Here is a 27,631-nt window from a genome sequence, read left to right on the forward strand (position 1 = left end):
AGCTCCAGGATGATCAAAGACAGTCTGGGGTTACCTGCAAGTGCTGTGACAGTTAGAAGATGCCTGTGTGAAGCTAATTTATTTGCAAGAATCCCCCGCAAAGTCCCTCTGTTAAATAAAAGACGTGCAGAAGAGGTTACAATTAGCCAAAGAACACATCAACTGGCCTAAAGAGAAATGGAGGAATATTTTGTGGACTGATGAGAGTAAAATTGTTCTTTTTGGGTCCAAGGGACACAGTTTGTGAGATGACCCCCAAACTCTGAATTCAAGCCACAGTTCACAGTGAAGACAGTGAAGCATGGTGGTGCAAGCATCATGATATGGGCATGTTTCTCCTACTATGGTGTTGGGCCTATATATCGCATACCAGGTATCATAGATCAGTTTGGATATGTCAAAATACTTGAAGAGGTCATGTTGCCTTATGCTGAAGAGGACATGCCCTTGAAATGGGTGTTTCAACAAGACAATGACCCCAAGCACACTAGTAAACGAGCAAAATCTTGGTTCCAAACCAACAAAATGAATGCCTTGCAGATGTGAAGAAATCATGAAAAACTGTGGTTATACAACTAAATACTAGTTTAGTGATTCACAGGATTGCTAAGAAAGCAGTTTGAACATAATAGTTTTACGTTTGTAGCGTCAACAGCAAATGCTACTATTATTGTGAACACCCCCTTTTCTACTTTTTTTTTTACTAATAGCCCAATTTCATAGCCTTAAGAGTGTGCATATCATGAATGCTTGGTCTTGTTGGATTTGTGAGAATCTACTGAATCTATACTCAAAACCTGGATTAATCTTTTTAGTCATATAGCACTACCATTATTCTGAACACTACTGTACATGCATTGTGTCATTGAGTTCACTGATACTTGTCCAGTTCATCCAAATGTCTAACTGTAAGAATCTTGGCTTCCTCTGGTGATTCATTTAGTTTGATTAAGATTTTACAGTTTGCTACACATTTGTTGGCTTTTTTGTTGTTTCTTGAGGTATCTTGGTTTCTTGGTGATTTTGGTGTGAATGCCGAAGTCGCCAAGAAAGCAAACCAAAGATGAACTCAAAACAAAGAAGAACACTTCCTTGTCAAGTGTCCATTCAAATATACATCCGTTCCATTGAGCTTGCGCCCTTGTTTTAACATTGCCATTTTATTCTTTCTGTTGACAAAAGGAAGAATGATGACGGGCTTGATGTTTCCCTTTCTGGGTAATGGGTGGCATGCTTCGACATGATCCAAGCTCAACTCAACTGCTTTGCTCCAGAGAAAACTTTCCACCTGTTGCTCCACGGAGTGCATCTTCTGCACGTCTGGCACATCCACACTGTCTGCACCACCGCCCGCGCATACAGTTGTGGTTAGAACGGCAGACCGGTGTTAACCAGGTCGTTCATCTGGGAGTATTGTTTGAGCTCGTCCATGCTCCTCTCCAAATCCTCAATCCATTTGTCCTTGCGTTCATTTAAAATGTGCAGCTGCTTGACCTCGTTCACTAGAGCCAAGAGCTTTTTCTGCTGTGTCCTGACGGCTGTAACTTTATCAATCAAAAGATCGAGAGACTTTTTGATATCATCACTCTCCTCTGACGGGTGTCTCTTTGGCTGTTTTAGTTTGGCCCGCTGTTAGATGCACTGAAAAAGCTACCCTGCCACATAGCGCGCCGTTGCCAAACAAGCTACAGTCCAATCCAAGGACGCACAAAGAAAAATAATAGGCCAGAACAGTTCATAATGTGTGCCTTTCAATGCGGCATTAGTATCAGAGTCCGTACTTCACCAGAAACACTCCAAATTGTCTTAAAGAACCAAACTTTTCCACACAGTTCTGAAAGGACAGCTTGACAGGAAACAGGAAGCGATCAGCCAACTTCCCATTGTAAGTGATGCAAACCTGATCCCAGACACAAGTACTATAGTTCCATCCTGCAGGAGTTGGTGATATTGACTGCTATGATGGAAAATATAACTGAGGTGAAAAAAGGCAGCTATGGTTTGAGATGTGTGTGTGTGTGTGTGTGTGTGTGTGTGTGTGTGTGTGTGTGTGTGTGTGTGTGTGTGTGTGTGTGTGTGTGTGTGTGTGTGTGAGAGAGAGAGAGAGAAGAATCAGGATTCCAGACTAACCTTTTTCAGTAGGTGCATTCATGAAATATTTGTACCCTTGAACTCACAGACATTCATTATTTGTATAATGGCAAACTAACCTTTGTTGGCCAGTTCCACCTTGTCATTAAACCAAACTTTATCTTTAAAATCCACTTATCTCTTCGTAAAACAGCCGTTATATGTTTGATTCTTAATTGGCGTTACTATTGAAATGAGACTTTAAGTGAATCCCCCACATTAGAAATTATTATTAGTATTATTTATTTATTTTTACTTCCGGATTTTCCACATGACTTGGGCTTATTCACTAACCTGTTTACTCTCCAAATCCAGCGTAAGCTCCATTCTAGATACGCACATTCGTCTGTTGGATGCTTGTGAATAAAACATGCGCTCCAAAGCACTTGCGCATTGAAGATTTTGCCCAATCAGAGCCAGCAAACCCAGTGACGTATCAAACCTATGACTCATATTTTCTGTTAGCCACTGAGATGAGCTTTCCAGTGCGCTATGGTAATCATAGTCTTTAGCTACAAAGGCTGCCTGTATAACCGTGCGTAGAGACACAGCAGAGTGAGGCCACAGCGCACAAGAGTGAAAGCTAAAATTGCATCCATCTAAATATGGAAATGTATTTTTTTTTATGACCAAATTACTCATAAAGTACAAATAATCCTGTTTGGCAAATTTGGAGCTAATTTGGATTAATTTTGCCGAATGGCGCGTTTACATACATGAACGCTCACAGTTTCACAGTGCTTATGACTAGAGATCTGATATTGTACACAGTTGTTGTCTACATAAACAACAAGTGTAGCTAGTGTGTTTGTAAGATCTACTGTGAAATATATTCATGATACAGGCTAATAATATTTACTTTTTATTCAAGGAGAAAAAAAATGAAATTTTGGACATGTTTGAAGTTACATTACTCAAGTTGTGTCGCACTTACAGAGTTCATACACATATCTCCAGAAACTAGATGACAAGAGCTTTCAAAATGAGATACAGTGAGGAAAATAAGTATTTGAACACCCTGCGGTTTTGCAAGGTGTCCCACTTAGAAATCATGGAGTGGTCTGAAATTTTCATCTTAGGTGCATGTCCACTGTGAGAGACATAATCTTAAAATAAAAAAAAAAAAAATCCGACAGCATCATGTGTTACTAATGTAATCTTTGTGACTGTGGTCCCAGCTCTCTTCAGGTCATTGACCAGGTCCTCCTGTGTAGTTCTGAGCTTTCTCAGAATCATCCTTACCCCACAAACTGAGATCTTGCATGGAATCCCAGACCGAGGGAGATTGACAGTCATCTTGTGTTTCTTCCACTTTCTTATAAATAATCGTAACAGTTGTTGTCTTCTACCAAGCTGCGTGTCTGTTGTCCTGTAGTCCATCCCAGCCTTGTGCAGTCTACAGTTTTTGTCCCTCGTGTCCTTAGACAGCTCTTTGGTCTTGGCTATGGTGGACAAGTTGGAGTGTGATTGATTGTGTGAACAGGTGTATTTTATACAGGTAACAAGTTCAAACAGGTGCACTTAATACAGGTAAAGAGTGCAGAATAAGAGGGCTTCTTAAAGAAAAATTAACAGGTCTGTGTGAGCCAGAATTCTTACTGGTTGGTAGGTGTTCAAATACTTATCTGCAGCAGTAACATACAAATAAATTATTAAAAAAACATACATGGGTTTTTTTTTTAGATTATGTCTCTCACAGTGGACATGCACTTAAGATGAAAATTTCAGACCCCTCCATGATTTCTAAGTGGGAGAACTTGCAAAATTGCAGGGTCCAATACTTATTTTCCTCACTGTATTTAGGGCTTTCTCCGGAATCATCACATTAAATGTTGAAATGTTCACATTTGGTTTGCAGCAAAAGTTCAGGGTGTACTTTTCCTCACTGTATATCACAAGCATGTGGGATTTATAACATTATTTTACTGACCAATGGCATTTGGGTATGCAATACTTTTGTGCACAAGCCAGAAAGAGGTGGGTGTATAGGAGTTAACCTAAGCTGTTTGATATATTATAAAAGTTTCTGCTTTTGTTTTGATGGCGGTTAAGCTTTAAGAAGTTTTTATTAAACAATGGCTTTGATAAGGGTTAGAATAATATATATTTTTTTAGCACTGTAAAGTCTTTAATTTTACTTCTCATTACAGAGGACAATTTAAATTAAAAATCACTGGGTTCAGATTTATGATTTAAAGCTGGACGGCCTTTCAAATTTCACAAGACTGACAAAGTGTAGCCTAGTTTCTATCAAAATCCAAGCAGAATTTCAGCTCATTTTAATAAAGAGAACATATTTATCTAGGAGGAATTCCATAACAAATATTTTATTTTCCTTCTTCGCCATCGTGCAGATGAACTACAGGAGGAAGCGCATGTGGCATGCGTGAGATTTGGAGGTTACGTGTTCCCGGGTTGTGCACGCTAACATCTGTAAGATGTCTTGTAAATCACTTCAGAGGTGTTACCTAGTTTCAAAAACCGTGTTTTTAGATTTAGAAGTGTTTGTATCTCGCTAACATTTACAAAATGTATGAGAAACATTACATTTACACACGCACCGTGCCTACACACACAGCCTACACTGAAAAACTCACTTGTTAAAAAAATAATCATGCACTAGTGGTTGTGGAAAAAAAAAGTACTCACCCCTTCTCAAAAGAATGGTCTCAAAATTCAACAATTTGGGGGTGATGTGGAGCCCTGGGATTTGAAGCTTGTTGTCAGATATATTTAATAATACTAAAAAATACTTTAAAAGTTGTATCAGGTAGTTAGGTGGGTGATTCCATCAGCTATGGTAAACCAGAGCCATAATTCACTTTATGAATAAATTCGCCTTGCAGAAAGGTCTGGTTTCCCTCTTCTTCACAGCCTTGTCCTCTGGGCCGCAAACTGTTTACCTTAACCGTTTATCTCATATGGAGTGGCCAGTTTTCTGCGATGACTCACTGAAGAGTGCCAAAGAGCCACTTCTCTGAAACCGATTTTTGCTGCATGCTCTGTGCAAAAATGTTATTTGAATGATTAATAACGCCATGGAAGCGTGGTGGCTTAATGGTTGGCATTATTGCCTCACAGCAAGAAGGTCGTGTGATTGACTCCCACCTGTGGCCTTTCTGTGTGGAGTTTGCTTATTCTCCCGTGTTTGCGTGGGTTTTCTCCAGGTGCTCCGGCTTCCTCCTACATCCATCCAAAGACATGCAGGTTAGGTGGATTGTAAACTTTAAATTGTCTGTAGGTGTGCGTGCGAGTGTGAATGTGTTTGTTTGTGTACGAGGTCTGTGAGAAAAGTAACGGACCTTATTATTTTTTTCAAAAACTATATGGATTTGAATCACGTGTGATTACATCAGACATGCTTGAACCCTCGTGGGCATGCAAGAGTTTTTTCACGCCTGTCGGTTACGTCATTCGCCTGTGGGCAGTCTTTGAGTGAGGAGTGGCCCACCCTCTCGTCGATTTTTTTTTTTCATTGTTTAGGAATGGCTCAGAGACTGCCGCTTTGTTTGATAAAATTTTTTTCAAAACCTGTAAGGCACAACTGAGTGGACACCATTCGATAAATTCAGCTGGTTTTCGGTGAAAATTTTAACGGCTGATGAGAGATTTTGGAGTTTTACTGTCGCCGTAAGGACGGCCCACAGCGCCTGACGGCGATCTGCGATCCGAGGCGGCGTCGTCTCGCTGTTTCAAGCTGAAAACTTCCTAATTTCAGGCTCTGTGGACCCAAGACGTTGTGCGATGACAGAGAACTTTCAGAAGAATTCGGGATCAGGAGTTTATCCAGACATTCCACTGTTAAAGGAGATTTTGTAATGAAAGAACGTGCGGGTAGAATCGCATGTCGGGCCGGACCCGACCGCGGGGGGTCGCCACAGGAAAAACACCTCCATTGAAAACCTTAATGGACAAGTTGGAACATGCCCAAGCTGTTAAACAATTTCTCAGATACTCACTTGGTGAAAGCCATCAAAAGCCGCCTGAATTTTACAAATGGTTTTCAACACGGAGGTGTTTTTCATGTCGCGGCCACGTCGTCACGGATCCGACTCGGCAAATTCGTCCGCACGTTCTTTCATTACAAAATCTCCTTTAACAGTGGAATGTCCGGGTAAACTCCTGATGCCGGCTTCTTCTGAAACTTCTCTGTTCTCTGACGACGTCCTGGGTGAACAGAGCTTTAAATTAGGATGTTTTCAGCTCGAAACAGCCAGACGGACGCCACCTCCAACTGCGCCGCGCCGATCCGCTTTGTGGGCTGTGCTTAAAGCGAAAGAAACTCCACAATCTCTCATCAGCCGTTAAACTTTACACCGAAAACCAGCTGAATTTCTTGAATAGTGTCCACACGGATATCCCTCACCGGTCCTGAAAAAATTTGATAAAGCAACGCGCGCCGTCTCCCTGCAGCTTCTCAGACAAAGAGATTCCGACGGGAGGGGGAGTCCACACCTCACTCAAAGCCTGCCCACAGGCGAATGACGTCACCGACAGGCATGACAAAACTCACGCATGCGCACGAGGGTTCAAGCTTGTCTGACGTAAAAACATATGAATCAAATCCATTGATTTTTTTTGAAAAAATAAAAAGGACCTCTTTTTTTATCACAGACCTCATATATGTGGCTCTGCGACAGACTGGCGTCCTGTCCAGGGTGTGCCCCGCCTCACACCCTATGACTGCTGGGATAGGCTCCAGCACCCCGCCCCGTGACTCTTAATTGGAGTAAGCAGTTGAAGATGACTGAGTCCATGTCACTTTCAACTTTTTAAAACAAAACTGACAACAATCATTCACCAACATGCACACAATCTTTGCATGTTTATCGATCCTAGTCTGATTTTTGTATTATTGGTTGTATGTCTATTCAGTAGCATCCGGAGGCAGTTTTGTCTGCATCCAATGGTACTGTCCCCTGGAAATGAAATGTGAATGGACCAGTATCAAACAAATTCTTTGTATCAGCCAACCACAGCCAGTGGTTTCTCCCCGTCACAGATGAAAGTGCTGGTGTGCAAATACTAGTCTCAGACTGGTTGTTGACAAATTATTTAAAAAAAAAAAAAGGGGGGGGGTAGCCTTTTTCCTGTTGCTCACATCCAAACTTATATTTTATCTATCTATCAATGGATTTATTTGGATACCTATTTTGGATTAACCCTCTGGAGTCTTGGCTATTTTTGGGCGATTTTGGCTACTTTCGGTTTTACCTTCATAATTTACCTTTAAAAAACAAAGCTATTTACCTGGCTTCGTTTGGTGTCATTTTTTTCAGCACAACCTCACCTGTGTGATTTTGCGGTTTTTCTTTCATTCTGACATACTGCCTTAAAACAGTGACCCTAAATTCACCCCAAAACCTAAAATTAGAATCAGAAAAAGGTTGTTTTTTTTTTTTTCGGTGAAAACCTTAAATATTTTTAACAAACCATTTTGATAACTTAGAATATAAATATAAATTGTAAACTTTAAAAATATATATGTAAAAGGGGCTGGGGTCTCTACCTGAACTCCTGTGTTCTCTGCCTGCTCACTGCTGGTGCAGTGTGTGTCTCCACCCTGCTCTGCTCCAGGAGTGGAGCAGTTCTGGAGATGATGGAAGAGAGGTCCGCGGTCCGATCCACTGTGCAGATCTGTGCACACAGATCGGTGAATCCACCTGCTCTGGTCCACTTCATCATGACCCGCTCCACGCTTTGATCATTTTCATGCAGTTCAAAAAAAGAGACTTCACGCGCTGTTCCAGATGCCTGATTATTTTCACGCACTAACTCAAAAAAAAAAACCAAAACAAAAACTACAAAACGCACTAAAACACTCCACCACACACACATACTAAAATACACTCCAACGCTTTTTTTTTTTTTTGCTGTGGCAGACAGAGAGACACGGAAGAAAAGTCCCGTTTGCAAAACGTGCGCACACACACACACACACACACACACACACACACACACACACACACACACACACACACACACACACAGGTGGGTTTGTGTGTTGTCATCAAACCCACGTGAAGTTGGTGAATGTGATTAATTAGTTACTGAGTTTTCCACCAATGGTAACACCCCTTTCTCCTGCTGCAGTTGAGGGAGTCCTGTTTCTTCCCAGCTTTCTCGCTCCTTCAGCTGAAAGGAGGAAATGAGTCATTTTGCTGCAGCTGTCTGCAAAATGCACAGCGAATATGAGAATACCATCCCCAAAAAACTTGCGTAAATTATTAATCATAATTAATGTTATACTTAGCCTACTAACAAAATTTAAAAAGTGCTGTGGAGGTTGAAGTATCCACATTCAACACACATTCAGACACTCATAGTGAAACTGATTGTATGCTACATCTGCTTAATTAGGTCATGTGACTTTTGACGCGCTGGCGCGTCTTTTGACTCCAGAGGGTTAATGGGTTTCTCCATGGTTAGCATGTTTTCAGGTGGGGTTGCAAGAAATGATTCTTTTTATGATCGATTATTTGATCAGTTATTTTCTTAATTAGTCAATCATTTGTTCTGTTTATAAAATGTGAAAAAATGTTGATCTGTGTTATCCAGAGCCCAAGATGACGCCTGTTAAATGACTTTTCACTTTACCTCCTGTAGGCATAAAGCAGCTCGTGCAATAATCCAGAAAATATTCACATTTAAGAAGCTGAAATCAAATCATTTGAAAAATGGGATACTGGTTTGGTTTTCAGCAGCACTGTGTGAGGTTGTGAGTCACTGAAGGAAAAGTTGAATAAAGCTGCTGCCACCATCCACACGTTTCCTCAAGTGGTGGGCGAACACAGGCAAACACTGCTGCCTAAAGCTGTTATTTCTTAAATACACAGGTAAACATTAACGCTTTGTTGATATGTTTTAAAATGTTGCATGTCTGAAGCAGACGGCATGCAATAATAAAATGAGAAAACAGATGACTGACTGTGTCAGTGTTTACCTTCCATCTGAGTTACTGCAAGTTTTAGTCGAGGCATTTCGATCAGAATAAACAGCGCTTTGTGCAAGACACGGGGCAATTTTATGAATGCGAACGGGGGATGCACACAGTTGACATACGTGAGATTTGTTTGTGGACCAACTTTGCACTTTCAGAATGCATTAAACTGCTTTTATTTAAACTGCTTTTAACTGCAGAGCAACAATTCACACAGACATGTTCTTTCTCTCTGCTCATGTAACCTGGAGTGCGGAACATTAACTTGGCCATCAAATGGATGGGAGTATGGAGCAGCTGACATAGTTCATTTTATATTAGGGTTGTCAATAACACCTTAATGCACGCACCTTCCGTGACCCTCGGTGGACAACGTAGTTTGGGACACCAGGAAGCCATGCAGCAGTGTGTGGAAACAAACCTCCTTGAGCAGAAATGCTTCATCAAGGCATTTTTTTGATAAGTGTGTGCATGTTGTCAGCATTGCTATAAGCCCGGTGTGCATGTCAATTGATTGATTGAAAATCTTTAATGTTCCCGTAGGGCAATTTGGTTTGCAGCAAAAGTTCAAAATCAGACAATAAAATCTAACATGGCACACGTGATAATACAGATCAATACATACATACATACATACATGCATAGATAGTCATCACAAATAAAGTGCAGTATATTGTTCCCAACAGGTTCACCTGCAGCCTATTGAGGAATCTAATGTCAGACGGGACAAAGGATTTTAAATATCTATTTGATTTGGTCTGACAAAGGAATGAATACCTCCTCTTAGATAGGAGGAGTCGAAACTCTGCATGAAGAGGATGGAGAGGATTGTCCAAAATGGCCCTTGCCCTCTGAATGGTTCTGGTTTGATAAACATTATCAAGTTCACTCAGGCTAGTGCCAAATGTTTTTTGGCAGAGTTTAACCACATTCTTCATCCTGCTCTTATTTTTTATGCTGAGTCTCCCAAACCAACAAATCATTGCAAATGTTAAAACAGACTCAATAAAAGATGAGTAAAACAGTTTAAGAAACTTCTTATCGACATTAAAAGACCTCAATTTCCTCATATAAAACAGCCTCTGATTTACTTTCCTGCAGATGGCATCTGAGTTGGTCTCAAAAGACAGTTTGTCATCCAAGCTGGTGCCTAAGTACTTATAATGACTATGTCCACAGCTGTACCTTTGACAAGGGTTTGGGCTGCGACAGGTGGTTTCTTATGAACATCAGTTATGTCTTTCGTTTTTGACACGTTAAGTTGCAGATAAGAGTCATCACACCACCTAACAAAATAGTCAAGGACTGGTCCGTGGCCTACTTCATGGTCCTGCAGGAGGCTGACGATCACAGTCATCAGCAAATTTTATAATGAACCTCGACTCGAACCTGCTCTTACAGTCGTTAGTGTAAAGCATGAACATTAGAGGTGACAACACATTCCTGGGGCGAGCCTATGGAACACAACAGAGTCTCAGACAGGGTTTCATTAACATGAGTTCTCTGAGGCCTAGTTGTCAGAAAATCAACTAACCTGCATATAGTTCCCACATCAACACTGGGTATTTCTGAAAGCCTATGAGCAAGGACAAGAGGCTGCATACAGTTGAAGGCTGGTGAAAAATCTGCAAAACAAAGATGTATGTGTGTTTTCCTGCCTTCAAGGTGCCAGACAGCTAAATTGAATAGTGTTGCCAAGGCATCTTCCACCCCTTTTGGGTTGATAGGCAAATTGAAGTGGATCAAGCTCTTTTTCACCATATGCTCAAAGCTCTTCATCACCACTAAGGTAGTCATTTAATGATTTAGGTGATGGTACCTTTGCCACAGGAACAATAATGGATTCTTTCCACATGGTGGAAACTTTATTAAGTGACAAGGACCACTGGAAAATGTTTGTGAAGATTCCACTTAAAATGGGGCACAGCGTTTAAGTAGTCACCCGCTTATGCCATCTGGCCATGACTTTTCCTTCGGTTAGTTCTTTTCAGAAGTGCTCAGCACACTAATTTCATTTATCTGAATCCCACTGCTTTGTGGGACCTCCCTAAATTTAGAGAGTTCCTCAGAGAAATCATTTGAATCAAATCTCGATTTAATTCTTCTGTCAGGGTGGAGTCAGATTTGTCGGTGAGAGACACTTTTTTTTTTTTTTTTTTCCGTGTCCTGGATCCCTATCATGGCGCGAGAATTACCCAACCTGAATTCATCCTGTACCTTGTTCTTATACTGCATTTTGGCCATCTTGATTTCCTTTTTCACCATTTTTTGGGCTTCTTTTTGTTTAGATAAATTTCCTTGATAGTAAACTATTTTTTTTCTTATTAATAGAATTCTTGAGGGATTTGCTGACCCAAGGCTTATTATTAGGGTACAGTGTGATTATCTTTCTTGGGATTATCATCTCTTCACACAAGGTAATATATTTTACCACAGTATCGGTCAGTTCATCCAGATTAGTGCAAGAGTCAGTTCGTGTTATGGAAACATCCATTCAGTTCCCGAATAGCGCTCTCCGTCCATAGACGGACCTCTTTACGCTCAACTTTCCCCTTCTTGAGGGTCGGCTGGTAGACCGGAGCAAGCAGGACACAGCTGTGGTCAGAAGAGCCAAGTGGAGCCAATGGGAATGATTTGTAAGCTCCCTTTATAGTACTGTAGCACAAGTCCAGTGATTTAACATGTCGCGTTGGACATTTCACATACTGATACAAATGACCAAGATGCTGATTCAGACTACAAGTGTTAGTCACCTAGGATGAAATGTGGGGCATCAGAGCATTTATTTTGCAGTTGGTGCACAACTTTAGCAATGGAGGACACTGCCATAAACCACTGTCATAAACACCTGTGGGATTTCTCGTGGCAGATAAAATGGGCCCCATTGATGATCAGTGTCGCACTGTTAAATAAGTGGTCATATGCTCAGAGCTGCACTGTATCATTTTGTGTCATAATGCCTTGTTTTCAGGTTTGCCACTTAACTTAGAGCTCGGCAAATGATCTAAAATGCAGCTGCTCGGGTTTTGACTCGAGCACAAAAATTTGATCACATAACCCCAGTGCTGGCATCTCTTCATTGACTGCCTGTTCACGTGAGGGCAGATTTTAAGGTTTTGTTGTTGACTTTTAAAATTTAGCCACATTTTTAAATCTCGACTAAAAACGCACCTTAGCTGCATACAAGTCTTAATGGTGGGAAATGTTTTAATATCCTCATGTTGTTTTTATGTAATTATTTTGAATGATTTTACCTTTTGTTTAATGCGATTTCATTTATGAAGCACTTTGGCTTTGTTAAAGTGCCATATAAATAAATAAATACATTTATTATTATTACTGTCATTAAAGTTGTTGTCCATTCGGCTGCTCCTTTCTTGTTCGGGGTCGCCACAGCGGATAGAGTCAGAGTGGTATTTGGCACAAGTTTTATGCTGGATGCCCTTCCTTGCGCAACTCCAGTTTTGCCTGGAGAAACACACAGCCGCTGGTGTTCCAAAGAGGTCTCCCATCCAAGTACTAACCAGATGGCGCACTGCTTAGCTTCTGAGATCTGACGGGATCAGGCTTGCACAGAGCAGACCGGCTGCACATTACTGTCATTAAAGTACAAAAAAAAAAGACATGTCACATAACTTAAACACAAAGTCTGAATGTTTGTGTGATTTTACATTTGACCCAGCCAAGGTAGCGATTTATCACAAAAAAATTGTTTCCTTCATCATTGTCTGTTTAGCAGCCTCTAAAAAAATTTAACACAAGTTTTCCATCAACTTCTTATGCATTTAGAATGCTCAATTTGATAACCTCACGGAATATGAAGATACTTAAAACTGTTTATGTTAGCATTTAACTTTATGCTAACAATATATTCTATTGTATTGTTAATTATCGATGTTATCGATTAATAAAGAACTTTGAACTATCAATGTATTCACAAACTAAATTTGATCATTTCAGGTGCTAAAATGTCCTGTTAAGCACAAAAGATATGTGGAAAATTACAAAATTTGCAAATGACCTTGACCTTTATCAATGACCTTAACCTCTAATCACCAACATAACCATATAAATCGATTCTGTGTACCGGAAAACATAGGAAAACACAACTTATGTGCTGAAATAAGCAGAAAATTGACTGATTTATGAGAAATTTCAAAATTCCCGTGCACTCAGATTTGGCTCTGAAAGTACTCACCTATTAGTGCAGCAGATAACTGAAACAATCCTACAAATGGTGATACAATCATCAAATTTGGCACAAATACTCCTTAGACATTACTCTTTTGAAATAACTGAATAGCCACCTGAATTTTCAGTAGGCAATCAGGTAGGGGTTAATAGAAGAATTACATGGGGTCAAAATTAAAAGATGCTCTAATCATATTGAAAACTATATCATATTATTTGCTTGCTCATAAGGATTCCATAAAGGTATAGTTTGGACTATCTATGACTGAATGTTAGGGAGTTATGGGGTAAAAACAGCATGAATGGTGACAAAGGTCAGCTTCAGTTTGTACAGGGGTCAAAAGTTAAAGTTGCCCCAATTTTGGTAAAAAGTGATGAAAATTATTGGTTGAGATAATAGGATGTTTACTGTCCAAAGTAAAGGTCAGCAATGTCGACGTCCATTGGATTCTATGACGTATGAGATATGTTACCCTGTAACATGATAGCTAAGTGCAAACTATTCCTTTTAAAAATGTGACAATGTGACAAAGTTTTTATTCGGCACACAAAATATTCAAATAGAAAAAAATGAACAATTCCACAAACAAACACAGACAAAACAAGTGAGTCCGAAAGGGTGTGGGCTGAAGCAAAGCTTATTAGCGCCCACCCCTGCTCGTACAAGTCCAACAATTCTTATCAGTCATATTTACATAAATACAAATTCACTACTACATGTCGACACACAGACATACACATCAATATACTATTCACTTATAATTATATTTATATAGTACCAGATCACAAGAAAGTCGAATCAAGGCACTTTACGCCAGTAAGGACTAACCTTACCAACCCCCAGAGCGAGCACTAGGCAACTGTGGTGAGGAAAAACTCCCTATAAGGAAGAAACCTCAAGCAGACCAGGCTCTTGGGGGTGACCCTCTGCTTGGGCTGTGCCATATATACCTATATACATACCTATATACTTTACAAACATAAATATATACATACATACATATACACAGTCACTTATATACATATACACCTACCCATATCTATATATCTACATACGCATATACATACCCACACATTCAAATATACAATGAGTCCCACTTATAAATTGAACATTCCATATAAATCAAATTATATTTGGTTCTTTATGATACTTTATAATAATCTTACTAAGGTACTACTCATTCTAACCTCTGTTGAACATTTGTTCCATTTCCTCACCCCAACCACAGACACACAAAAACCCTTTACATTTGTTCTTACTGATGGTTTCATAAAAATTGCACAACCTCTTAAACTATATCTGGATTCCCTCAATCGGAACAGACTCTGGACATGTCTCGGTAAGGCTTGGTTTTTCGCTCGAAATAAAGTTTGAATTGTAATGTAATCGACCAAATCTATGAATTTTAATAAATTTAAAGACACAAATGAATGAGTTGGTTCACGATATTGTTTATTGCAGATGATTCGTATGGCTAGTTTTTGCAAAAGGAATATTGGGTTGGTATTTGATTTGTAAGTGTTTCCCCATGACTCAACACAATATGTCATATATGGTACCATCAGAGAATGATATAAAGTAAGTAACCCTTCTTGCGGCAGTAGGTCTTTGGCTTTATACAGAATGGCTATAGTTTTTGACAATTTTGATTTCACATAATTTATATGTGGTTTCCAGCTAAGTTTATTATCAATTATAACACCTAAAAATGTATTCTCTGTTACTAACTCAATTTCCTTATTGTTTATAGTTACATTTTTACATTTGGGTGCCTGTTTATTTCCAAATATAATACATTTAGTTTTCCCAAGGTTGAGTGACAACTTATTAGCGTCAAACAAAACCTTAAATTTTTCCAGTTCTTTCTCCACTATGTCCAGAAGCTGTTCAAGATTTTCACCGCTACAGAACACAGTTGTATCATCCGCCAAAAGGACACATCTCAGTGAACTCGACACCCAACTTATATCATTTATATAGATTATAAACAACAAAGGACCCAGCACTGAGCCCTGCGGCACCCCACATGTGACATCCCTGAGTTCAGAATTTGTATTATTGAACTGAACATACTGAAATCTGCCTTGTAAATAACTAGCTATCCATTCATATGCCAGACCTCTGATTCCATATTTCTGCAGTTTAATTAATAGTATTCCATGGTTAATTGTGTCAAACGCTTTCTGTAAATAAAAAAAAAAAACACCTATTGTGTATTGTTTATTGTCAATTGCAGTTGCTATACTTTCCACAAAGTCCATCAAAGCATGTGATGTAGTTTGAGACCTTCTGAATCCATATTGTTCTTCACAAATGATGTTATGCTTCAGTAAATAATCATTTAATCTTTTAGCAAATATTTTTTCCAAAATTTTGGAAAATTGTGGCAGGAGTGATATAGGTCTGTAATTACAAAATGTGTGTTTGTCACCAGTTTTAAACAGAGGAATTACTTTGGCTATTTTCATTTGAGAAGGAAATTTACCAGTACTTAGTGACATATTGCAAATATAATTGAACGGTTTTACTATACAATCAATAACTTTTTTAATAAAGCCATATCCAAATTATTAAAATCAGTCGATTTCTTACTTTTTGAACCATGAACCAGATCAAGTATTTCCCTTTCATGAGTACCACCAACGAACATTGAAACAGATTTGTTAAACGTTGAATTATTTACCCAGAAGTTATTAGTTGATGAGTCAATTTTACTGGCAAGATTTTTACCCACATTAACGAAGTATTCATTAAAGTGTTCAGCAATAGACTCGTCGTTATCAATCGTGATGTAGTTACTCTGAAAAAATGAAGGATAATCTCTAGTTACTCTATTCTTTTTTACTATTTCATTTAATATGTTCCATGTGTTTTTGATGTTATTTCTATTTTTGACAAGTAACTCATTAGAATATATTTTTTTACTGAGTCTCATGATATTGATTAACTTATTCTTATATGTTTTATACTTACTTTCAGCTTCCTTAGTTCGTAGTTTTATGAATTGTTTATATAGTACGTTTTTCTTTTTACATGCCCTCTGAAGCCCCTTAGTTATCCATGGTTTGTTGCTATATTGATTTCTATATATTTTGTCAACAAATGGACAGTGTTTATTATACAAACTGGAAAAAATGGAGATGAAAGCATCATATGACCTGTCAACATCATCAACAAAAACATCTGACCAATTCTGACTTGATAAATCCTCCCTTAAATTATCAATTGTTTCAGGTGTTATTTTTCTACTCATGAATTTGGTATTGCTTCGATACTTACAACAACCCTTCAATGCAAAGACTGAGAAAACAGGCAAGTGATCACTGATATCACTGACCAGTAGTCCCCCACTAAGATTACCGGATATAACGTTAGTTAAAATATTGTCAATGAGAGTTGTTGAGTCCATAGTTATTCTGCTAGGATGAATGATGGTTGGAAACAGTCCTAAACAATACAAGGTGTTTATAAATGAAGTGATTTGTGGATGATTGTGAGGGTTTAAAAAATCTATATTGAAATCTCCACAGACAAATAAATGCTTATTTCTGTTGATTTTGTTGTACATTCCTAAGATAATGTCTTCAAAGGTGTCAATATTTGTCCCAGGAGCTCTGTAAATACAACTAACAACTATGTTTTTGGAGTTTATAGATGTAATTTCTATGGTAACACATTCCATGATGTTGTCCACTGTAAATGACATGTTGTTAATGAGTTTACAGTTATAATCTGACCTTACAAACAATGCAACGCCTCCGCCCCTTCTCGTCTGCCTATTAACCAGGAACAGTTCATAACCATCAAGATATACGAGATCTTTATTATCCTCATTTAACCATGTTTCTGAAATTGCAATAACTGAAAAACGTTTTTTGGATGTTTTCAAACAATCATTAATAGTCGACAGATTACGAGAAAGACTTTTGCTGTTGAAATGTATAATTGAAAAATCTTCATCATTGATTTTATAATTTTTGAATTGTTCTTCTGTAAAATATTTGCACTGTCTCACAATATTCTCACTGAAAAAGGTATCAGGATCATTTTCAGATTCGAAGGGGTGGTTAGCAGAGTTATTATAATTAAATGTATCTAGACAGAGCTCCTGGGCAGAAATAAACGGATCATTATCCTTAGTCATTATGTCTCTCTTGTCTCCGGGTGTAGATGATGTGGATGAGTGGGTTGCTCCAGTCTGCATCATGGTGCTGTGATGTGTTTGAGTCCTCATACCTATTGTTCATATTTGTCCAGCTCCTCGATGTTCCTTATTGCCATAACCTTTGCTTGTTCTGGTGATCCGTTCAGTTTGATGAATATTTTACAGTTTGAAGTCCATGTGTGCTGGATTTTTCCCTGTTTAAGAAGCGTGCTTTCCTGGCGATGTCGGCATTCCGTTTGGTGAGATGTTCATTGATGAATACGTTTGTCCCTTTTCAGTTTTCTTCCTTGTTTTAACAGTGCTGTTTTGTGTTTTCTGTTGATGAATCTCATGATGACGGTTCGTTTATCACCGTCATTTCTCCGGGGCAGAGGGTGGCACGCTTCAATGTTATTTAAATCCATTTCTATACCTTTAGATAGGAGGAAATCAGCAACCTGTTTTTCCACAGAGCTGACCTCCTGTTCACTGGGCTCCCCTCCGCTCTCATCTGTTACCGCCCGTGCGTAGGACCGTGGTTTGATGTGAAGACCTGTGATGATGTCGTTGATTCTGGTGTACTGCTCCAATTCAGCTACTCTATTTTCCAGCTGCACCAGACGCCGGTCTTTCTCAGCGTTCTGTAGCCGTAATGCCTTCACCTCCTCCACCAGATCCATGATTGATTTCTGTTGCTGCTTCACAACAGAAATCTTCTCTGATAGAAAGTCCAGAGATTTTTTAATATCGTCACCTTCCTCCACTGTCAGAACCTTCTTAGGCCCCATGGTCGGCTTATGGGCAGCTTGACGATCGCCGATGTTAACAGCCTGCGTTGTTTGTCACCGGGATGGATCTACACTGCGCTGGTGCCGCGCGGCCTCGGTGTTTCCGCGCTGATGGATCCGCGGTGGCTGCACGAGGCCTCGGGGAAGCGGCACTCGTGACGCGCGGCTTTAATGACGCAGCGCGCGGCCTCTGTGAATTCACCACGTTGGGCGGGCCTCGGACGTTGTTGCCGTCCAGTCGCGGGACTAAGTTGCCGGTTGAGGTGGTATTCCCACTGTCCGGGTTGGCAAACACCGGCGTGGCAGATGACAACTACAAACACCACCTCTGAAAACTCAGGTACAAACTTTTTGCAGCTCGCTCTGACGACACGCAGCTCTCTAAATAAGTTAATGCTATTAACTCAACCAATAATTTGCATCATTTTCACCAAATTTTGAGCAACCTTTATTTTTGACCCCTGTAGAAACTGAAACTGACCTTTGTCACCATTTTTTGCAGTTTTTACCCCATAATTCCATGGAATTCAGTCATAGATAGTCCAAACTATATCTTTTTGGATAAAAGTTTGATCCCTGTGTAATTCTTCAGTTGCCTCCTACCTGGCTGCCTATTGAAAATTCAGGTGGCTAATCGGTATTTCAAATGAGTAATGTCTAAGGAGTATTTGTGCTGAATTTCATGCTTGTATCACCATTTGCATGATTTTGCTCTAAATATTCTCTTATCTGCTGCACTATATAGGATTCAAAAAGTGCAAATTACAGAAATATAAGGAAATATGCCACAGAACAAACATTGGTTTTTGAAGGTCGCTGGCACCCCATATGAGGAATCGCACTCACTTTTTCTATCTACCCGGCGAGAATTGAGAACCGATATGTCAAAGTTGGCCATCTTTACTATATTTTATTGTAACACAATCTGAGGCCATTTTGACATCAATTTTTGAACTGACCAAAATTCAAGTAAAATTTTGCCTGATGGAAAAACTTACTTTGCCACTCCTAACCAAGCTACTTGAAGGGTATATGGTGAAAATTTCATCAAAATCGGAGTTGGTCATCCAGCCACCCCCGCGTGATTTTCTCTGAGACAACTCATTAAAGATAGTAACTAGTGAATTAGACATTCCCTCAGAAAAGGTCATTCTGCTAATTTACACTGCAATATGCCATGCTACAGACACTAAAAACATTTAGAAAAATATATTTCCTAAATTCTGGTACACAGAGAATAGCAATACAGGCATTGAGAATTGAGAACATTCGCTTTCAGAATCGTCTTTTTTACTCTACGTATATTTAAATGTGGAGACGGCAAGTGTGGTCAGAAGTGGATCATTTAAAAAATTGTCTAAAGTTGTTCAGAACATTTTATTGAGTGAAAAAATATTATAGGTTCAAGTTTTTATGATTGTTCATCACTTCTGGAAAGTTTCATGGAAATCGGTGATGGTCATCCAGCCAACTTCTCTTTTCTGCATGATTTTCTCTGAGACAGCTCATTAAAAACACACACATACTTTTAAAATGTGTTTATGTGTAAAAGAAACACACAAAGATATTGAAATTGTGTTTATGTGTGTCAGTGGGGGGGCGCAGCTATTCATTTGTTCTCTGAGGGGGCTTACTCTCCCACACTTTAAAAACCCCTGGTGTAGATGATATCATTTATCGTGATATTTTCTGAGGCAGTATATCATCCAGCAAATTTTATGCTGAGGGAAATGGTATTTTGTATGTTCTCAGTCATGATGTGAAATGTTACCATGTCATTGTTTTATTTTTCTTTCTTTCTGTGGTGTTCCTCCAGCTGTAGGCAGCAATGGGTGCATTCCTGGACAAACCGAAGACAGAGAAACACAGTGCCCATGGTGAGGGCAACGGGCTGCGCTATGGGCTAAGCTCCATGCAGGGCTGGCGGGTGGAGATGGAGGATGCCCACACAGCAGTGGTTGGCCTCCCACATGGACTCACAGATTGGTCCTTCTTTGCTGTATATGATGGTCATGCAGGTTCCCGGGTTGCCAACTACTGCTCAGGCCACCTGCTGGAACACATCCTTTCGGGAGGAACTGAATTTGGTTCAGGACCCAGCTCGGTGGAGGGCGTGAAGGATGGCATCCGCTCAGGCTTCCTGACCATTGATGAATACATGCGCAGCTTCACTGACCTGCGACAGGGTCTGGACCGCAGTGGATCCACGGCTGTCTGTGTGTTGCTCAGCCCGACCCATCTCTACTTCATTAACTGTGGAGACTCACGGGCTGTGCTGAGTCGGGACGGCAAGGTGGGCTTCTCCACCCAGGACCACAAGCCCTGCAACCCCCGTGAAAAGGAACGCATCCAGAACGCTGGTGGCTCGGTCATGATTCAGAGGGTAAATGGCTCCCTGGCTGTGTCCCGGGCACTGGGGGACTATGACTACAAATGTGTGGATGGTAAGGGCCCCACGGAGCAGCTGGTGAGCCCGGAGCCTGAGGTTTGTGTGTTGGAGCGGGTGGCCGAAGGAGATGAATTTGTGGTGCTGGCATGTGATGGTATCTGGGATGTCATGTCAAATGAGGAGCTGTGTGAGTTTGTGCGATCACGACTCCTGGTGTGCGATGACCTGGAGAAGGTGTGTAACTCAGTGGTGGACACCTGTCTGCATAAGGTAAATGTCCTTTTCTTTTTTCAATTACTTCACCTCACGTGTTGTTTGTTATATTTCTGGCAGGAAAGATTGCAGTTTAGTTCCTGATGCTGATTTTATGTGCAATATTACAAAGTCCCACAGTTGCTATAAAGAGAGAAAAATTTATACATTGAGGTCACATTCTTACAACGTTGAGTCCTCTAAATGCTATTGCGTGCACACAGCATGCAAATTATGTACACTTTTTTTTCCAGAGGCTGGTTGATGCAGTCGCTAGCTGTTGTGGAGAGCTGTGTCTGTCGTTTTGAGCATTTTATAACAAATACCTGGAATAATACGGTTTTTTGTCTTGTGAAATGACCTAATGGATCATCTAAGACATCTCTGTTACAGTGTTTACGCTGAGTGAAATTCTCATGTTCTCATGTCAGTTCTCTGAACCAATCAGCCGTTGCCATCTGGACAAGCTTACTTAAAACAAGAGAGACTCACAGCACACAAAATAAACAGCGCCTCACCTAGGTGGGGAGGGTAAATACACTCATATGCCACAAACAGAACTACATATGACCTCAGGGTCATAACACTATCAGGATATGAATCTTCAGTAAACATTTCATAACAATATATGAAAAATTGTGTGCTCCAGGCTGTTCACAATCAAACAGACAGACAAACAAACAAGTAGGGGCAATAACATAACCTCCTTCAACTTCTTTGGCGGAAGTAATAAATGAAAAGAAAAAATGTGCACCGTACAGTGCAGCAGTTCCACTTGCTGACAACTACATGGTAGAGATCTACAACCCCTGGCAAAAATTATGGAATCACCGGCCTCGGAGGATGTTCATTCAGTTGTTTAATCTTGTAGAAAAAAAGTAGATCACAGACATGACACAAAACTAAAGTCATTTCAAATGGCAACTTTCTGGCTTTAAGAAACACTATAAGAAATCAGAAAAAAAATTGTGGCAGTCAGTAACGGTTACTTTTTTAGACCATGCAGAGGGGAAAAAAAATATGGAATCACTCAATTCTGAGGAAAAAAGTATGGAATCACCCTGTAAATTTTCATCCCCAAAACTAACACCTGCATCAAATCAGATCTGCTCGTTAGTCTGCATCTAAAAAGGAGTGATCACACCTTGGAGAGCTGTTGCACCAAGTGGACTGACATGAATCATGGCTCCAACACAAGAGATGTCAATTGAAACAAAGGAGATGATTATCAAACTCTTAAAACAGGGTAAATCAAATCAATTTTATTTATATAGCGCCAAATCACAACAAACAGTTGCCCCAAGGCGCTTTATATTGTAAGGCAAAGCCATACAATAATTACGGAAAAACCCCAACGGTCAAAACGACCACCCGGTGAGCAAGCACTTGGCAACAGTGGGAAGGAAAAACTCCCTTTTAACAGGAAGAAACCTCCAGCAGAACCAGGCTCAGGGAGGGGCAGTCTTCTGCTGGGACTGGTTGGGGCTGAGGGAGAGAACCGGGAAAAAGACATGCTGTGGAGGGGAGCAGAGATCAATCACTAATGATTAAATGCAGAGTGGTGCATACAGAGCAAAAAGAGAAAGAAACACTCAATGCATTATGGGAACCCCCCAGCAGTCTAAGTCTATAGCAGCATAACTAAGGGATGGTTCAGGGTCACCCGATCCAGCCCTAACTATAAGCTTTAGCAAAAAGGAAAGTTTTAAGCCTAATCTTAAAAGTAGAGAGGGTGTCTGTCTTCCTGATCCGAATTGGGAGCTGGTTCCACAGGAGAGGAGCCTGAAAGCTGAAGGCTCTGCCTCCCATTCTACTCTTACAAACCCTAGGAACTACAAGTAAGCCTGCAGTCTGAGAGCGAAGCGCTCTATTGGGGTGATATGGTACTATGAGGTCCCTAAGATAAGAAGGGACCTGACTATTCAAAACCTTATAAGTAAGAAGAAGAATTTTAAATTCTATTCTAGAATTAACAGGAAGCCAATGAAGAGAGGCCAATATGGGTGAGATATGCTCTCTCCTTCTAGTCCCCGTCAGTACTCTAGCTGCAGCATTTTGAATTAACTGAAGGCTTTTCAGGGAACTTTTAGGACAACCTGATAATAATGAATTACAATAGTCCAGCCTAGAGGAAATAAATGCATGAATTAGTTTTTCAGCATCACTCTGAGACAAGACCTTTCTAATTTTAGAGATATTGCGTAAATGCAAAAAAAGCAGTCTTACATATTTGTTTAATATGCGCTTTGAATGACATATCCTGATCAAAAATGACTCCAAGATTTCTCACAGTATTACTAGAGGTCAGGGTAATGCCATCCAGAGTAAGGATCTGGTTAGACACCATGTTTCTAAGATTTGTGGGGCCAAGTACAATAACTTCAGTTTTATCTGAGTTTAAAAGCAGAAAATTATAGGTCATCCATGTCCTTATGTCTGTAAGACAATCCTGCAGTTTAGCTAATTGGTGTGTGTCCTCTGGCTTCATGGATAGATAAAGCTGGGTATCATCTGCGTAACAATGAAAATTTAAGCAATGCCGTCTAATAATACTGCCTAAGGGAAGCATGTATAAAGTGAATAAAATTGGTCCTAGCACAGAACCTTGTGGAACTCCATAATTAACCTTAGTCTGTGAAGAAGATTCCCCATTTACATGAACAAATTGTAATCTATTAGATAAATATGATTCAAACCACCGCATCGCAGTGCCTTTAATACCTATGGCATGCTCTAATCTCTGTAATAAAATTTTATGGTCAACAGTATCAAAAGCAGCACTGAGGTCTAACAGAACAAGCACAGAGATGAGTCCACTGTCTGAGGCCATAAGAAGATCATTTGTAACCTTCACTAATGCTGTTTCTGTACTATGATGAATTCTAAAACCTGACTGAAACTCTTCAAATAGACCATTCCTCTGCAGATGATCAGTTAGCTGTTTAACAGCTACCCTTTCAAGAATTTTTGAGAGAAAAGGAAGGTTGGAGATTGGCCTATAATTAGCTAAGATAGCTGGGTCAAGTGATGGCTTTTTAAGTAATGGTTTAATTACTGCCACCTTAAAAGCCTGTGGTACATAGCCAACTAATAAAGATAGATTGATCATATTTAAGATCGAAGCATTAAATAATGGTAGGGCTTCCTTGAGCAGCCTGGTAGGAATGGGGTCTAATAGACATGTTGATGGTTTGGATGAAGTAACTAATGAAAATAACTCAGACAGAACAATCTGAGAGAAAGAGTCTAACCATCACTGAAAGCAGCCAAAGATAACGATACGTCTTTGGGATGGTTATGAGCAATTTTTTCTCTAATAGTTAAAATTTTATTAGCAAAGAAAGTCATGAAGTCATTACTAGTTAAAGTTAAAGGAATACTCGGCTCAATAGACCTCTGACTAAATCATCACACAATGTTGCAAAAGATGTTGGTTGTTCACAGTCAGCTGTGTCTAAACTCTGGATCAAATACAAACAACATGGGAAGGTTGTTAAAGGCAAACATACTGGTAGACCAAGGAAGACATTAAAGCGTCAAGACAGAAAACTTAAAGCAATATGTCTCAAAAATCGAAAATGCACAACAAAACAAATGATGAACAAATGGGAGGAAACTGGAGTCAACGTTTGTGACCGAACTGTAAGAAACCGCCTAAAGGAAATGGGATTTACATACAGAAAAGCTAAACGAAAGTCATCATTAACACCTAAACAGAAAAAAACAAGGTTACAGTGGGCAAAGGAAAAGCAATCGTGGACTGTGGATGACTGGATGAAAGTCATATTCAGTGATGAATCTCGAATCTGCATTGGGCAAGGTGATGATGCTGGAACTTTTTGTTTGGTGCCGTTCCAATGAGATTTATAAAGATGACTGCCTGAAAGAACATGTAAATTTCCACAGTCATTGATGATATGGGGCTGCATGTCAGGTAAAGGCACTGGGGAGATGGCTGTCATTACATCATCAATAAATGCACAAGTTTCCGTTGATATTTTGGACACTTTTCTTATCCCATCAATTGAAAGGATGTTTGGGGATGATGAAATCATTTTTCAAGATGATAATGCATCTTGCCATAGAGCAAAAACTGTGAAAACATTCCTTGCAAAAAGACACACATAGGGTCAATGTCATGGCCTGCAAATAGTCCGGATCTTAATCCAATTGAAAATCTTTGGTGGAAGTTGAAGAAAATGGTCCATGACAAGGCTCCAACCTGCAAAGCTGATCTGGCAACAGCGATCAGAAAAAGTTGGAGCCAGATTGATGAAGAGTACTGTTTGTCACTCATTAAGTCCATGCCTCAGAGACTGCAAGCTGTTATAAAAGCCAGAGGTGATGCAACAAAATACTAGTGATGTGTTGGAGCGTTCTTTTGTTTTTCATGATTCCATAATTTTTTCCTCAGAATTGAGTGATTCCATATTTTTTTCCCTCTGCTTGGTCTAAAAAAGTGACCGTTACTGACTGCCACAATTATTTTTCCTGATTTCTTATAGTGTTTCTTAAAGCCAGAAAGTTGCCATTTGAAATTACTTCAGTTTTGTGTCCTGTCTGTGATCTGCTTTTTTTCTACAAAATTAAACAACTGAATGAACATCCTCCGAGGCCAGTGATTCCATAATTTTTGCCAGGGGTTGTAGAACATTCCAAAATATATATTATAAATATATATATATAATATATTTGTAAGAAGAAAAACAAACTGCTGCCAGCTACTTTTATTGTTTTATAACATTTTAGATGAATACAATGAATTTGTGAGGGAAAACTCAAAGTCCATTGCTGCCTTGGGGTGGGCGTTGTGCTGTTTAAAAAAACAGCTGAAGTTGTTTCTCAGCCTGATGTTTCTAGCAATTATTGCGATTTTCAGGATTAGATCTAATATTTTGTGCAGTGGAGAGCTGACTGTCACATATAGCTGGATATATTTATTTCCAGTTTGTACAGTTTTACAGAAAACCAGTTGAAGTTTGTTCTTTTTTCCAGCCTTGTGGGTCCTAAAGAAATCATTTTTAGTTGTTTTCTAGTTTTATTTTGTCTGGACAATAACGAGGTGAATCACTTTGACTACATAAGACATGTACGTAGGTCATGTGTCTCACCAAGGTGCCTCGGTGTTTTGGACCCAGCACTTGGAAAAATGCAAAGGACACTCCCAAAGTTCACTTGATAGGTGGTTACTTTGAACACATGAGGACAGACCAGTTGTCTGCCAAGGTGGTTGCCTTCCAGAACCCAAAGTGGTTCTGTATTGTGGTGGATGCAGCATGGTACCAGTGCTGCTTACAGATCTGACCTGAACAATGAGGTATGTCTAAAAATATTCAGTATTTTGTCAGGATTATCCTTGGGTATGTATGCATACCTTTTTAATTACAAGAAGATTTTAGCTGAAAAGATATATTACCTAAAAATGCAGACAGAGCTGACTGTCATTTACTGGGTTGTTAGAGTGCTGTTTGTAGCTCACAGAAAAAAAATGATATGGTTCTTAATTTTACCATTGTCTTGAAGATGAAATGTGGTACCATCATGGGATTTACATATCAGCCAAGGTTAAATAATTTCCTTATTTTTCGTGGGTGAATTCTTGAACTGTAATCACAACTATATCATTTATAAATATACACTTGGGCAATTCCAGCATTACTCACGTTACATTTAAAACAACAGATGCTTGAATAAAGGTGTCTCCCTCTTTTATGACTGGACTGAACATTTGTATTTTTTCATGGTGAACACTAAACACCAGCCTCCATGCACAACATCAGTAATAAATAAACTGACCAGAGCTAACTTCTTTGACAGGAGCAGAGTTGATATAAACTGGTATATTAGGAGACAAAAAATACAGCTTGTTAGCTAGCTCTCATTCGTTGCTATTGTTGTTTCCCTGCTCTTGTTTGGCTGTGCACACCTAACTGAGGTAAATAAGTATGGGTGAAACAGGGCAAGATTAAAAAAACAAAAAACAAACAAACTTGTATTAAAAAAATATAGAAAAACTGTTGGGGATGTTTTGAGACCTGTCACAGTCTGGTAGGTTTTGTGGTCCAGAGTAATGTAGTTTATTGTATTCAATGAACTGCACTGAATAATGTTACACTGTTTGATAGCTATGAGCACAGCAAATTCACTGAAAACCTCACCATCAAATGCCTTAAGACTTAATAAATTCAGCTTAAATGAATAATCATCCAAGTGGATCCCCTGCATGAAAGTTTAGTCAGCTAGTCAGTTATGAATTTAATATGTTCAGACTTGCTGTTGGTAGTTGTTTGGTAGAATAACGTAACTCAAAGGAGTGACAACAAATATCTGACAACTCCAACTTTTATAAACTTGGCGGTCAAAAATTTAAGTGTATTGGCAAGTTGGCATCTGCTTTCTCAAAGGAGTGAGAGATTGCTTGACACATGACTGACAGGCACTTGTTGTACATCAGCAGAAAAAATAATGGTGCTTTACTGTCATAAATGGTTTTGATCCCTTTAACTGTTGATGAGTATTGTTTGAATTTGATCAATTCCTGTACTGCTTATTGATTCTTGAGTCCCTGTTTTGTTTCCACAATGGTTTAAAAATATATGAGGTCAAATGTTTATATCACAAAAACATCTTAATTGTAAAACTGAACATTCAAAAAAGTAAATGGTATTTGCAATTTGCTAGTATTTAACAAACAAAGCAGTGGTGTCCTTGTTGGCCTATTTTTTTTAATTTTTATTTATTTATTTTTTTTCTGTACTATGTTTGTTCTGTTGAGAGGCGGTCGGGGTGGGGGGGA

The 27,631-nt window shown here is 39.4% G+C and overlaps 1 protein-coding gene across 2 annotated transcripts in view; it reads left to right on the forward strand.

Moving 5' to 3' along the window:
* The window catches only part of ppm1bb (protein phosphatase, Mg2+/Mn2+ dependent, 1Bb), a 133,822-nt gene that overhangs the window by 66,863 nt on the left and 39,328 nt on the right, over positions 1-27,631 (forward strand). For both annotated transcript variants that reach the window (XM_034193143.1, XM_034193144.1), the window contains exon 2: positions 20,011-20,853. In XM_034193143.1, the coding sequence (XP_034049034.1) occupies positions 20,023-20,853 (831 nt within the window). In that variant the 5' untranslated portion in view covers positions 20,011-20,022. The remainder of the gene's footprint in view (positions 1-20,010; positions 20,854-27,631) is intronic.

The sequence above is a fragment of the Thalassophryne amazonica genome, chromosome 18 (genome assembly GCF_902500255.1).
Source record: "Thalassophryne amazonica chromosome 18, fThaAma1.1, whole genome shotgun sequence".
NCBI classification, from domain to species: Eukaryota; Metazoa; Chordata; class Actinopteri; order Batrachoidiformes; family Batrachoididae; genus Thalassophryne; species Thalassophryne amazonica.